Source organism: Tinamus guttatus, unplaced genomic scaffold (assembly GCF_059628265.1).
Source record: "Tinamus guttatus ecotype Peru unplaced genomic scaffold, ASM5962826v1 Tinamus_guttatus_pri_ptg000710l, whole genome shotgun sequence".
Classification (NCBI taxonomy): Eukaryota; Metazoa; Chordata; class Aves; order Tinamiformes; family Tinamidae; genus Tinamus; species Tinamus guttatus.
The window spans coordinates 1464841-1479102 of NW_028289244.1; the positions used below are offsets into that span (position 1 = coordinate 1464841).

General features: G+C 39.8%; 1 protein-coding gene across 2 annotated transcripts in view; it reads left to right on the top strand.

The window, feature by feature from the left end:
- The window catches only part of RAPGEF6 (Rap guanine nucleotide exchange factor 6), an 82262-nt gene extending 70338 nt beyond the window's left edge, over positions 1–11924 (top strand). The window contains exons 12-21 of one of the 2 annotated variants that reach the window (XM_088536921.1): positions 171–335; positions 2027–2134; positions 2488–2691; positions 3365–3473; positions 5013–5256; positions 5508–5665; positions 6729–6743; positions 8620–8860; positions 10234–10617; positions 11516–11924. In XM_088536921.1, coding sequence (XP_088393047.1) covers positions 171–335; positions 2027–2134; positions 2488–2691; positions 3365–3473; positions 5013–5256; positions 5508–5665; positions 6729–6743; positions 8620–8860; positions 10234–10617; positions 11516–11789 — 1902 coding nt within the window. In that variant the 3' untranslated portion in view covers positions 11790–11924. Of the gene's footprint in view, positions 1–170; positions 336–2026; positions 2135–2487; positions 2692–3364; positions 3474–5012; positions 5257–5507; positions 5666–6728; positions 6744–8619; positions 8865–10233; positions 10618–11515 lie in introns of those variants that run through there. The other variant, XM_088536922.1, reaches the window with a different exon arrangement.
- The last annotated feature ends 2338 nt before the right edge of the window (positions 11925–14262 follow it).

Below are 14262 nucleotides of genomic sequence, written 5' to 3' on the forward strand. Positions count from 1 at the left end.
TTTTTCTAGCCAGATATTACCCATGTAACTTAAAAATCTTTGTATTTTTCTTTCTGAATTTACCATAACTGAAACTTGAAAAGAGAATATGCTCTTCATGGTTTAGTGCTTATATTTGAGCAAATCTGCAGTAGGAAATGTCAATCACTACTTGCATTTAATTTTTTAAGGCAACACCTGAGCGACTCATCATGCATTTAATAGAAGAACATTCTATTGTGGATCCCACCTACATAGAAGATTTCCTTTTAACGTACAGAACTTTTCTAACAAGCCCCTTAGAAGTTGGCAATAAGCTCCTGGAGTGGTTCAAAGTGGACAGCCTCAGGGATAAGGTTTGTATCAAACTGAGAGATTAGTAGTTTGAAGTGACAAAGTCTGTTTATTTGTCTGTGTCTCTGTGCCTCTGTGTGTGTGTGTGCGTATATATAATATATATATAAGAATATAAACTAAAATTATACTGCAGCTGTTTTGATTCATTTTTAAGCACAGTATTTTTCTGTAGTATAAAGAAATGTTCCTTCATGTTGTCGTACGCATATAGCATATTGTTCAAAATTATGTCACTGCTCCTCTTCTCCAAAATGTTTTTGCATTTAATTTTAAAACGCAAATGCCAGTCTCTGAACTCCTTTTTTGCCAGAAATTCAGAGGAATTAAGTGTGACTTCTCAGGCATTTCAGCTTTGTTCTCACAGCACCGTGGTGTTTGTCTTGCATAATTTTCTTTGCTAACGATTTTCAGTGCATTGAGCACACTTCACTTGAGCTTCTTTTTGCAAACTGTGTTTGAAGTAAACTGTGCTCAAGGCAGGTGCAATTGATTAAAAAAAAAAATATATCTCCTGTAAGCAGGGCCAGGTTAAGCTCTGTGCAAGTGTGTGCACACACAGGGAAAGTGTTCATGGTTTGGAACTCCACCCACATAAAAACTATTAAGAAATATGGCAGTAAAGCTGTTAGCCAGCAGTTTTGTGTGTTCTAGCTTTGAGCTGAAGGAAACCCAAAGGACTATCATAGCGATTAATGCACTGAAAATTGTCTGGGGCCTTATAGTCACTGCTTCTCTGATTCTTATTTAAGAATATTCTCCTATTTAAGCATCTACAGCTTTCTTCTAGTATTCTAATTTCTCATACTCTTAAGCTAGAAAAGATGGTGTAGTTCCAGGTAAAGCGTTTCTATTTAAATTCTAAATGATTTAAATCAATAATTTACCAGTAGGGAGATCTAAAAACTCAAGTGCTTTTGGAGACATTTTCTTTCTTTGCATAAAATTGGCTATTTAGCACTGTTTTTTAGCATCTTAGCTATGAGACACCTTTATTTCCACCCAGGTGATTAGTGGTTTATTGGATAATATTTTTAACAAGTTGAAGTTCAGCACTTTTGTATGCAAGGAAGAAAGGGAAGGGGAAAAAAAAGTCTGTCTTGGCAAATAAAACTGGAGTTATTTTTAGAAGAGAGAAACTGCTATAGATAAGCATTTTTGTATAACATGGATGGATAGAGCAGCTGGCAGACTGCCTTTATTATGAATGGTAAAGTAATTCTGGAGCCCATACGAAGGCAGCCAGAAAATTTAACTGGCTTACAAGATAATTTTTATTATCACAATATATTTCCTAGAAATTTCCTTAAGTCTATATCCCTTATACCTCTGAGACACTTTAAAAAGATGCATTTAATAAATGACGTGAAGGAAAAGATAACTGATAGATTTGTGCACCTGGAGGTACCAGTTGATGAGACCAATGTCGTCTTGTTATTATTGTGTTTTTATAATTCATTAAACTCCAATTATAGTGAAAGACAAAAAGTCTGTTTCAAGTATAAATGACTTACTCTGATAAATTTGAAAGGCTGGAGCCTTAATCCAGAAAAAGAACAGGATGATGGTTATTGCTCATTGAACAGATTCATCTGTGGCAAACAGCATTTTGTCATATTCTTTTATTTACTTATAGATTAAAACATAAAGAAGAAAAAACACAGCTATCTTTATATAAATCTTTTTTTCACAGGTTACCAGAGTGGTCTTATTGTGGGTGAACAACCATTTTAATGACTTTGAAGGAGATCCTGCAATGACACGATTTCTGGAAGAATTTGAAAAAAACTTAGAAAATACGGTGAGACCCCAAAAGACTGACCGGCGTGGTGCTGCCAGGCATTTTTATTTATAACTCCTGCATTACAAGTGACTAAAATGCTGTAGTCTATAAAATAGCCGTTTGCAGGTGACTTATTGTATGGTTATATTTGTTCTAAAATGCACGTTCGATACAAACCCCATGTAAAGTGGCACATGTGGCACTCGTTTGCGTGTCTTGGTATTACTGCAGAAGGGGACAAGGTTTATTTAGTAGGATTTAGATACTTGGGATCATAAGATCTTTTCCTGTCACCCTTTCTTCCTCTCCCTGTTTTTCCATTTCTAGTAAAAGGAGCGTTACATTCATTTTGTGTGTCTTCTGGGTTACAGAAAATGAAAGGCCATCTCAGATTGCTGAATATTGCTTGTGCTGCCAAAGCAAAATGGAGACAAATTACCCTGCAAAAACCTTCCAGAGACTCACCACTCTTTTTCAGCCTCCTTGGAGGAAGTGATAAAGGTTTTGGTATTTTTGTAGAGACTGTGGAAATGGGCAGTAAAGCAGCAGAAGCTGGACTTAAGCGTGGTGATCAGGTAAAAAGAAAAAAAGAAATTAAAATATTGAGCTCTTATTTTAATAAAAAAATACTGCAGCTGGTGAGCCAGAATTTCCAACAAAAAGATTAGACTGTTTACTTAGCAGTAAACCTCTGACTGATATTTTATTTTGAATACTATATTTCAGCTTTAAATTTACGTAAGGGTTAACTATTCTATTGAATATTCAGAAATATTCAAAATATTTCAATAGTTCAAAGAATAGAATGGGAAAAGAAGACAGGCTTTGGTTAATTTAGGAAACTTTTTCAAGGAGATACAGTAAGGTGAAGCCATCAAACTGTTCTGTGTATTTGCTCAGTAGAGGCCCTGATCCTCACCTCGCAGGTTGCTGGTGCTGGGGCAGCGACAGTTCACGCCAGCTGAAGGTCTGCCCTTGATTCTAGTATCAGATCTACAGCTCCTGGTGCAATCCAGTTTTGATTAAGGTGCAATTCCTAATTGCAGGAATGTCAAGCTACAGGTTATAATTTCATAAAGGTGATCAAAACATTTATTTTGCAAGGAATGCTTTTATGCCTCAGGTCTTACAAAGATGATATAATTTCTGGACATGTTCTTTCTTGTACCTGTACTATCACATTAGTATTTGTAAATCTCTCATAAATAGTTGTCCTCCTAATAGTTCCATTTTTATTTCTTCTAAAAGATAATGGAAGTAAATGGACAGAATTTTGAGAATATTACGTTTGTAAAAGCTCTGGAAATCTTAAGGAACAATACACATCTCTCCATTACTGTAAAAACAAACATTTTTGGTGAGTGGACTTCATATTATATGTGTGTGTGCATGTATGTGTATGTATAACTTTGTATGTATGAAGTTGAAAAAAAGAATCCAATCTTTCTAAGCGTAGAACTGCCCTAGGGATACCAGCTTCCTTTCAACTTATCCTAGGAGTGAAAATTGTGCAGAATTCCCCAGTTGTGCCTCCGTGTGCTGGGATATATCCGTGCGTGCCAAGGCCTGCGCGTTGGTGGCGCGACGCCAGCGTGCCCAGCGCGCTGCTCCCGGAGAAATCCCCCCGGGAACGTGTGAGCGGCTTTACTGCCCCTTCATGTGAGACGGCTGAAACGGAGCCAAGGGATGGGGGCCAAAACAGTGTGCCAAGAAACTGCAAAAATGTAAAAGCTGGCTTTCGTAAAACTTTTTATAATGGCTGTGAGAACGATAGGATAAATTGCCTTTAGATCTAAAATAGAAAATGGGATATAAAAAGTGGTATGATATATAAATGTTGGCTTTTAATTGTCAATGTGAATATAAACACATAAATACCTCTTTAAAATCTCAGTCAAACCATCTGCTCTTTATCCATAATCCTGTTCAGGCAAGAAAATAACCATAGCTACAGAAAGAACAGGGCTGTGTCTGCAAGATAGATTCTTTCTACTTATATCTGAGCCCTTCTGATGGTCTTGTGTTTTTATTCTCTTCCAGTTACCTGCCCTTGTTCACTGTTACTTTTTCTTTGTTTAATTACAATTTTCTGCTTGTTGCTAGGCAAAGACAAGATGTTTCAAGATCTCGGCAGTTGTTTTATTATGACAACCTAACATCCTAATTTCAAATAAATTTGAAACAGTGGTAATCTAGACTAATATGGAGTAACACAAGTCAAAGCTATAACTGAGGCAGTGATAGTTCGCACATTTTGCTTAATAAATATGAGCAATTTACGTTTACGAGTGCATTGTGAGCTCTCTTCCTGCTCATTGTTATAATTTCAAGACAATTTCTCAGATATATCTTAATGAATTCGCTCTGAGTTTTTTTCAACAGCAGTGTTTACTATTATGTCTTTTTAACTGACTGCTAAGTACCCGGTGTTGGCAGTGAACAATCCCCATTCTTATATTTGAATTTGTGCTGAGAAGGATCTTAGTCAAGAAAGAAACTCAGATAACATAAATATTACTTTTAGTAAATACATTGAGCTGATTGATGTTAATGTAATACTGACTGCACTGAGTGAATGGTAGCATAGCTCTACTAGATTTGCTGTAAAATTTATTAATTTTAAAAGTAGTTGGAAGAGCCCAACTATGTAGAACATTTGTTTTTCTTAAACATGTAGAGTTTCTGCCATTGAACCTAATGGCACAAACCTTGCATGGGAGAAGACCCCTGCCCATAAAAATCTAAATTAAAACATAACATGCTGCCTAGTTTGCATCTTTCTGGCTTATTTTTTTTCTGGAGGTATGGGGGAAGCAGAGAGTTGGGAAGAGGAAAGTGCAGTGTTAAGTTTTGACAGTGTGGAGGGAAATCACTGTGTTTGCATCTTCTCTTACAGTGTTCAAAGAACTGCTTTGCAGGATAGGACAAGAAAAGAACGGGATCCCACATATTCCCAAAATTGCAGAAAAGAAAAACAACCGTTACTCCATCCCAGATATGCCTGGAGATGTGGAGCAGATGTTTCCACGTGAAAAAGCAAACAAGAAAATCAAAGCTAACACTGTGTCTGGTGGGAGAAACAGAATCAGGAAAATTTTAGACAAGACACGGTTCAGCATCTTGCCTCCAAAACTGTTCAGGTATGTCGGACTCTCCTGGTAAAACAGTAATTCTTCTCCCTGCTGTATTATGGCTTAGTATCTTCACACCAAAATACGTTTTTCCTCCTAGTGAACACTTTCAAATGCTTTTCTGCTGTCCATGCTCTTAAATGCTCTTAAAGCCTGTGTGTAATTAAAACACCCGAGTGCTGTTGTGTTTCCGCATTTCACCCGTCCCGAGGGGCGCGTAAGGCGCTTGACGCACGTAACAGAACGCGGCTCTTTTGCAGCGACGGCAGCGTGAGCCAGTCGCAGGACGACAGCATCGTGGGGACGCGGCAGTGCCGCCACAGCCTGGCCATCATGCCCATTCCTGGCACGCTCTCATCCAGCAGCCCGGACCTGCTGCAGCCCACGACGAGCATTCTGGATTTCTCCAATCCTTCAGGTAAAACAGCTGCATGAGCTTGATTTATGTGATGACTATAATTATAAGGCAGCTGCTTCAGGAGGGAAATTGCATTTTTTTACCAGCTGCAAACGAACTGAATGCAAGTTATGTATTTATCTCATGACCTTAAAAGCTCCAAGCTTGGAGACTTGCCAAAAGCATAAACTGCCCAAACTTTCACCTACTATTTTGGCCTCTTTTTCTGTGATTTCACATAAAAAAGTAACTTGGCACCTAAAGTGCCTTTTAATTACTGGGGTTTACCAGCTCCAGTGAAACTGGGTTGCCTGTGTCTGTACCTTTCTCACTGTATCATCGCTTCCCCAAACTGGTTCTCCTGATGATCCTCTCTCTCATTCTTCACCCATCATCTTTAAATATATATTTCAAGCAGCATTGTGGGCATCATAGGACCACTATTGCTACCAAGGTAACAATGTTAATGCCTCCTGTATTACAAACATGAGGTTTCTTCAGTTATTTTTCTGTAAAAAATAACTGTTCTTAGATTTATAGTCTTGTTTTTCCATTGCTGCTGCTGTAGGAATAACATTAATGGAGTGGCTGCAGGAGGTATTTGTTATATGCAGCTGCCTCTAAACATGTCAAGTCAGAATCACGTTTCTCTGTTCCAAGTTCTGTGCATAATTATATATTCTGTAAACTGCCTTGTGGCTAAGACTTATCCTTATGTAAACTTGCATATTTTCCCTGAAAAGGGATCTGCAGAAGTATATCCTGTTTTATTCATAAATATTCATGACAAATGAATTCCTTTTTTTCTGCAAATATGTTTTCTTGTTGTCTGCATGAGAGCTACACACATGGTCTCTAAGAATCTTCCCTGAATATTTCTGCAGTTTGCTGCATAATTATGAGCTGTGAATAATTACTCTTTCTTACCTCTACTCTAAGTTCACTCATCTTTTTGGCATATTTGGCACATCAAAATCTTCTTGACGTGGCAGCGTATTGCATACTCTTGATAAGTTTTATAAATATCTAAATCTGGATTTAGTGTTGACACCTTTTTTTTTTTTTTCTTTTTTCCTGCCTGCAGCTGTTGGGTTTTACTGTAAGTATCTTGATGTATAGCATCCTGGAGACTTTAATATTGCATGGCTTGCCTGTTAAACCTAACATATTTTCATACATTTCATTGGCACAGTTGTCACTGTTAGGACATTACAAAGTGATTGCCCTGTAAACATTCCCTCAAAATACATCTGTGGGCTTGCTTTGTGGCTGCTCTAGTCTCATGGCAGCGCTGCATTGAGGTCCAGAAGACCTGCATTTGATTCCCACTTCTGCTTTTGACATAGTGAATATTCTTCAGCAAGTTACTTTGCTACTCAGTGACCTTGCTGTAAGGGAGTGAAGTTGCTTATATCCCTTTTACAGCAACTGCTGTTTTTGATGGTGAGAGTTTGAGGTTTAGTTTGTTCTTCTGCTGGACTGTGCTTAACTAAAACTTTGTGCATGCTGCCTTGAAACGTCCACCTTTTGTTTTGCAGCCACACAGCAAATCATGACTAGGGAAGTAATTTTTATTAATGTTTACATGCTTAAAAGAAAAAGACCATAAATGCAGGCATGTCCTGGGAACATTTTCTATCATCTGTCACTCGTAAGTTGCAGTAAATCTTGGCTGCAAAACACCATTTCAAATACATTTCAGCTGCACACTACAGTATTTTTGCCAGCACAGGCACCTTGGCATGCAGAGGAGCAGGGAGATGGTTTAGCAGCAGGGCTGGCTCCACCTGGGGAAGATGGGGACCTGGCTGCTCCTGTCCCCAAGGCTCCCTGTGTCCTGCTGCAGTCCGTGGGCACCCTGGCATGGGAGCTCCGTTCTCCATGGACGGATGTGGCACTTTCTCATCTCTGTTATTGAAGCTGGGCCTAGTAACAGCAGGAGGAATGTAGGGCTCTCATCCCAGCTAAGGCTTTGGCCATGAAAGCGAGTGGCTCTGATGCAGGAGCGAAGGACACGTGGGCCTTGGAGACAGGATTTTGAGGAGCTTTAGGCTCTCAAAAGGGGCCGTTGCGGGTGGAGGCTCCGTGAGAGCTGACGTCCGGCATCGCTCCTCCGTGCGGCCTTCCCGGCCTGCCTGGGCTTGGTCTTCAGGCGTCGGGGAGGGGGAATAAGCAAGCAAACAAAAACCACTGCCTTCCCTTGAATTTTAATTAACAAGGTGCTTTTGACCTTGTTTTTCATCCAGTCAACGTTGCTTTGAAAGTCGAGCGTTATATAATAGGAACAAAGTGAATTATCGCAAGCATCAAACTGTAAAGTAAACATGTTTGATGCATGGGAATATATTATCTGCTCTAATCTGCCTCAGATAAAGCTGTTTTCTGAGTAAAACCATATTTTTATCCATAAAATGTGTTATAAATGAGGACACCAGCAGAGTTCTGTGCTGGCAGCAGCTCGGCCCCTTGGGGATAGGGACACGAGTGGCAGCGGTGGCAGGTGGCTCAGTGCAGGCCACAGGCCCCTGTGCCCCATGCTGGCCCGTGCCACCATGTGGGGACACGGAGGAGCGGCCGGGCACCCCAGATCCCTCCATATCTCACAGCCAAAAGGCAGCCGTGCTTCCAAAAACTCCAAGATGCAGCAAAAATGCGCAAAATAATAACGTGATGGTATCCTAGTGACATGCCTGTAGCACGGATGTCTTGTGCTTCTATCATGGCCAGGGTGTAATACTCGGGTTAACTCTGTTGTGAAAACGGAGGGAGAAAAGAATCATCTTGTTTCATTTGCAGCTGAGGGAAAAGACTGGATACTTTAATGAATATTTATAGGTGTTTATCAAGTCCAGCATGTTTTTTTGTCTTGCTTGCTGTTTTTTGTTTTCCGGCTGTCAAGTCATGCAGTAAATGACCTTGTGTGTTTTCTGAGAGAAGTAACTTCGTACTTTAAAGACGTTCTTCTGTTGTTTTAGATATTCCGGATCAAGTAATCCGAGTTTTCAAAGCAGATCAGCAGAGTTGCTACATTATAATCAGCAAGGACACTACGGCCAAGGAGGTGGTGAGCCACGCGGTGCACGAGTTCAACCTGACGGGAGCCCCGGACACCTACTCGCTCTGCGAGGTCTCCGTGAGCCCCGAGGGGGTCATCAAGCAGCGGAGGCTTCCCGACCAGTTCTCCAAACTCGCAGACAGGATTCAGCTCAATGGGCGGTAAATGCACCCTGGTTTTAATCGCGTTTTGCATTTATTTGACTTGGCCTTTTAGGATTGAAACCTTAGAAAGAAGCACTGGGGGAGCGATGCCTCCTAAATTGAGATAGGAGCTTGGATATACCTCTGGAGGGATGGCTAAATGGGCTGGAGTAACAACCGACTTCTCTCCTAAATGCCTGTAGTTGTGAAAACATCCATGTATTAAGCCACACATTAGCAAGGGAGCCTTCCCAGAGCACAGTGATTCTTGCAGTGCATTTCTGGGAGGCTCATAAATAACTGCCTTCCTCCCTGGGTGCACAAATGGGAGTTTCTTGCAAGATGCATTTACTGGGAATTCCGAGGTTACACACAGCTCCGGAGAGGGAGCGAGGACAACTGCATGTTAGATGAATAGGCAAATAAATCCAATGATTTATTTCTCACTCTCCTCTCTCCTTTCCTGTCTTATGTTTCCCTTCCACTCTAAAATAAACTTCTCCAAACCTACCCTAAGCTCACTTGATGACAACAAAATTTAGCAGATCAGGATAATGTATGTAGGAGCTTGCTTTTGGAAATATATATATTTTTTCTGAGAGTTTCCATATGTACTTTGTGATTAAAAGATACAAGTAATTTCTTTCTCTATGATACAATATTGCAATGAACTGATACTAACCTGAGATAAATTCTTTTATGTGAGCTGCTACAAATGTTTTCTGAAAATTTAAGTCCTTTCATTTCATCTGATGACCTGATCCATACTGGTAGGTTTATTAAGTGAAAAAAATCTTTAGTTCTCTTTTCTAGGCAACAAAGAGAATTTGTGAGGAATAGGCTTTGCTGTATTTAAGTGATCTGCTCTAGAGCATGAAAATGAATTTTCCAGATACCTTTTCATTTCCTGAATATTGTGTATTTCATGTATATATTAACATGCCATGCTAAATTTATATGAGAAATGGAGAAATACATTAACGACGGATTTCAAACATTTCTCAGAGCTAATGCATACTTAAATTGGTATTTCACTGCTGAATTTACAAATGGATAAGTAACTGACCTTTTTTTGAAGGTGAAAGCTACTGCATATTAGAGCACTATATAGAAAATAGTATTAACAGAGAGGTAGAAAAGATCAAAATGGCTTTGAAATGAGGGAAAGCTGTTTTTTACTTGCTAATGATGGCATTTGATGTTGAAGTACAGGGTTTTGCTGTCTGTTCTTACCTCTATCGTTGCCTCCCGCTCCGGGTTGTCACCCAGAAGTGCTCTCGTTTATGCTCCTCACTGGTGCCAAAAGCAACCAAGTTCCTTGGTGTGGTTCAACTTCTGCAGCCCTCAGAACACTGTCCCTGACGTCTTGTTGTGATTCAATTGATCTTTAGGTACTACCTGAAAAACAACATGGAGACGGAGACGCTCTGCTCGGATGAGGATGCTCAGGAGTTACTGAGGGAAAGCCAGATTTCCCTCCTGCAGCTTAGCACCATTGAAGTTGCCACGCAGCTTTCCATGAGAGACTTTGAATTATTTCGGAATATTGAGCCTACGGAGTACATTGATGACCTTTATAAGCTGGACTCCAAAACAGGGAATGCTCGGCTAAAACAGTTTGAGGATGTCATAAATCAAGAGACGTTCTGGGTTGCCATGGAAATTTTAGCAGAGCCCAACCAACTCAAAAGAATGAAGATTATTAAGCATTTCATTAAAATTGCCCTCCACTGTCGAGAATGCAAGAATTTCAATTCCATGTTTGCGGTTATAAGGTAAAGTATTTTCCAATAGTTTTGGTTTTTGGCTTTTTGTACGAAATAGCTCGTTTATCTTCCCGGAGATGCTCAGTCAAAGCCAGGTTTTCTTAACTGTAAAAAATGCAATTATAAACAGTTCTGCAAACTCAAACGAAGGTGTTACCCATTGTGAATCCGCTGAGCTTTTCAGGAAGTAGGTTTGTCCTTGCAAGTTGTTAGTGCATGCTGTGGAGTAGAATGCACTTTGCAGCTACAAAAAAACTTTGCAATCCTTGCAAACCTCACTGAGCTGACTTGGTGAAAAATTATGATAGGGAGGCTGCATATATTCAATTAAATGTCTAATTTATATCCAGCTAAATCTGGGTATATTTTTACATTCTGAGTGCCTTAATGAGACTGATGATACAATAATGAGATTTAGCATATTTATTACTTTAATTTTCTGTCTACTGGTACTCGTTTACAAATACTCTAAACGTGTTGTTGTTAAGTCTTTTCACTTCTATTTGTGATGATCTCTGTTTACTGTTCTCACTTGCTACTCTAATTAGATAATTAACTCATTAATTTTTCACTGTTTTTTCTCCTTAGTATAGATTTTTATGGGAATTAGATGGGATGTAAGTTAGGTGGCCATCGCTGCTGTGTTGCAGGCAGATCGCACGGGCAGGCTAACCTGAAATGAGTGCATTTTGCCTAGGAAACAGTCATGCTCTGCAGGCTTCTCATTTTTGCTTGCTCACAAGAGTGAACAGTGGTGTATCGTGATGCAGCCCGGCATTCACCTAGCTTTGCAGTTAACCTTGTGAAAACTATTTTTCATCTGTAAAAACACTACACAACTCTGCCCCGCTTTATGAAATGCAGGGATCCCTTTAACAGGCGCTAATGAAATACATCTGTTTTGCAGCGGGTTAAATCTAGCACCAGTCGCACGTCTCAGAGGTACGTGGGAAAAGCTACCAAGCAAGTATGAAAAGCACCTCAGAGACCTTCAAGATCTTTTTGATCCGTCTAGAAACATGGCAAAATACCGCAACATCCTCAGCAGTCAGAGCATGCAGCCTCCAATTATTCCCCTCTTCCCTGTTGTCAAGAAGGATATTACATTTCTGCACGAAGGTAATGTCAAGCACAGAGAAATAATAAACCAAGTGCTGAGTCTATTTAAGACCTTGCTTTAGCACTCCGTGATCCAGCAAATGACTAAAAGGAAGCTGCCACCAGTGTGGTGCTTTTGCTGTGCCCTTTGTAGGAGTAGAAAGAAATATAATCCTGAATGCATAATAGAAGAGACTGATCCTAGACAACATAAAAAAGTGTATATTTTAGATAATTTGCAAGCAGTGTTTAATCTCCATCAAAGGTATGGAAGGTAGAAATGGTGAGTGCACAAACTAGGAATTAGGCTGCTTCAAATATATTTCTACTGCAAAACCTTGAAGCCACAGTATTTCTAAGCTTAGTTCTATGTTGTGGCTTTCAGAGAGCTACAATGATATAACACCTCCTACTCCTGCTTTCAGCATTTTCGCTTTTTTTAAAAAAAACGCTTCATTTTTTTTCTTTTCCACAAAGTTCTGCTCGTAATTGGTTAAGATTATGGTTTTTAAAATATACGAAGTTCTTGGATATGATATTTCAAAACTTTGAACTAACTTCAGAATGTGACTGGTATTGATACCAGTTCTATACTTATCCCTAACATCCGTGACGGTGAATTTGGGCAGAGTTCACTTATTTCTTCCCCTTGCTAGATTAGCAAGGGTAAAGCTGGAGAGATGAGTGGGCCTGGTTGGTGCCTGTATTTTATCACGATGCCATTTGCTCATTTACTCCTGTTTTGATTAAAACAGTCTTGGGGGTGTCAGTGTAGCAGCAGGGAAGCTACTGTGGAGGGTAGTAACATTGCATTAATTTTAAAAAAAATGTATTTCTTATTTCTTTTTGGTGCATGTTTAAATTCTACAGGGAATGATTCCAAGGTGGATGGCCTGGTGAATTTCGAGAAGCTCCGGATGATCGCCAAGGAAATCCGGCAGGTGGTCAGGATGACCTCGGCCAACATGGACCCGGCCGTGATGTTCAGGCAAAGGTGCGCAAAGGCCAAAGGCCCTGGCACTGCAGGGGCCTGGCGTGGGCAGGGTCAGGGTTGTGTGTGCAAAAACACATTCATAGTTCATCGTCTAACTTCCCATTAACGTTTACCCTCACAACGAAGTCCTTATCAAATTGCAGAAATACCGTCAGTGCTTCTAAGAGTCGCTTTTAATGACTACTAAACCAATTTGCTGGTTTAAAAGGCAAAGAAAAACTGGCTTTAACTTCAAATGCTTTGTATTTTTGCATTAGTGTCAGAGTTTCAGGAGAGATGTAAGGGCTGGAGGAAAATCATACATAAAGATCCTTAAACCACCTTTGTATCAATCGGAAATGCTGCTTTTAAAGCAATCTCTGGTAATGCAGAAAAGAGTCACAAAAATATTTTTATATTTTTATCTTCATTCGTGACCAGCACAACTCAGCGCACCTACTTAGTGAGCCTGAAGGGCTGGGGCTGAGGCGAGAGCATCGGTTCCTGCGCGGGCTCTGCCAAGGGCTGGAGCCCCTCGATCCCTGCGCCGGGTCGGTGCTGTGGGACCGAGCTGGACACGAACCCCTCGGCGGCCTCGATGCCCCGTTATGGGGAGCAGGTACCTCTGTCCTGCTCTGCATCGCTGCAGAGACAGCTGGAAACCACAGAGCCCTTCTTTAAACACCATTTACAGCTTTCAGGGTGGAGATACTGTTGTACTTGACCTGGCAAATTCCCTGTTTAATATAAAACGATAAAGCTAATTATCTGATAATTCTATTAAGTTAGTTAAGTCCTAATTGTTTTTCAGAAATGGCGACATTACCAGATGAAATCTTTCTGTAAATACATTTCCCTGATACCCTTTACTGTTATAGACCCAATGAGCTCCAAGCATTAAATGAATTGAATACCAAATAAATAGCCTACCTTTAGTATGTTTTTCAGAATTACAGATCACATTTTAATGACCACATCAGCCCAAAGTGTACGTGCTGACGTAAAATACTTAGCTAATATTAGCACTAGTGCCAAAGATTAAAAGAAAATCATTCTGTGTCTTCACATTTATATTCATTTTCATTGCCTCTGGTGTTTGATCTATCAGTTTGTGTGCGACAAGCTCCCAATAAAATCTTCTTTGAAGAAGACTAAAAATGAACAAGAAAAGACATTTTAGTGGCGACATGAGACTTGCTAACAAGTTCATTACCAATTAATATAGGGCATCCAGTTTTTCAGTGTATTTTTAGCAAATGACTTGTTTTCTGGCAAGCAATCAAGAGGAAAAAAATCGTAAACTTGAACACTGATGATGATCTCAGACATGTACTGTGACCTAATGCATAGGATAAATTAATTATATCTTTTGCAATGTGAAGAAGTTAAACTTTCGCTCCATCAAAGTCAAGTTTGACTTATGTGAAATAATTAACAAGAAAATTAAAAATTATTTTGGTTTGTAAATGTATAGGTTGAACTTGAAGGGAAAAAACCAAACTGATAGATGTTCCTCCATGTCAAAGTACTGTAGTGAGTCCTGCCCTTGCGTTCCATTAAAGCATCGTGTTGTTGTTTGAGAA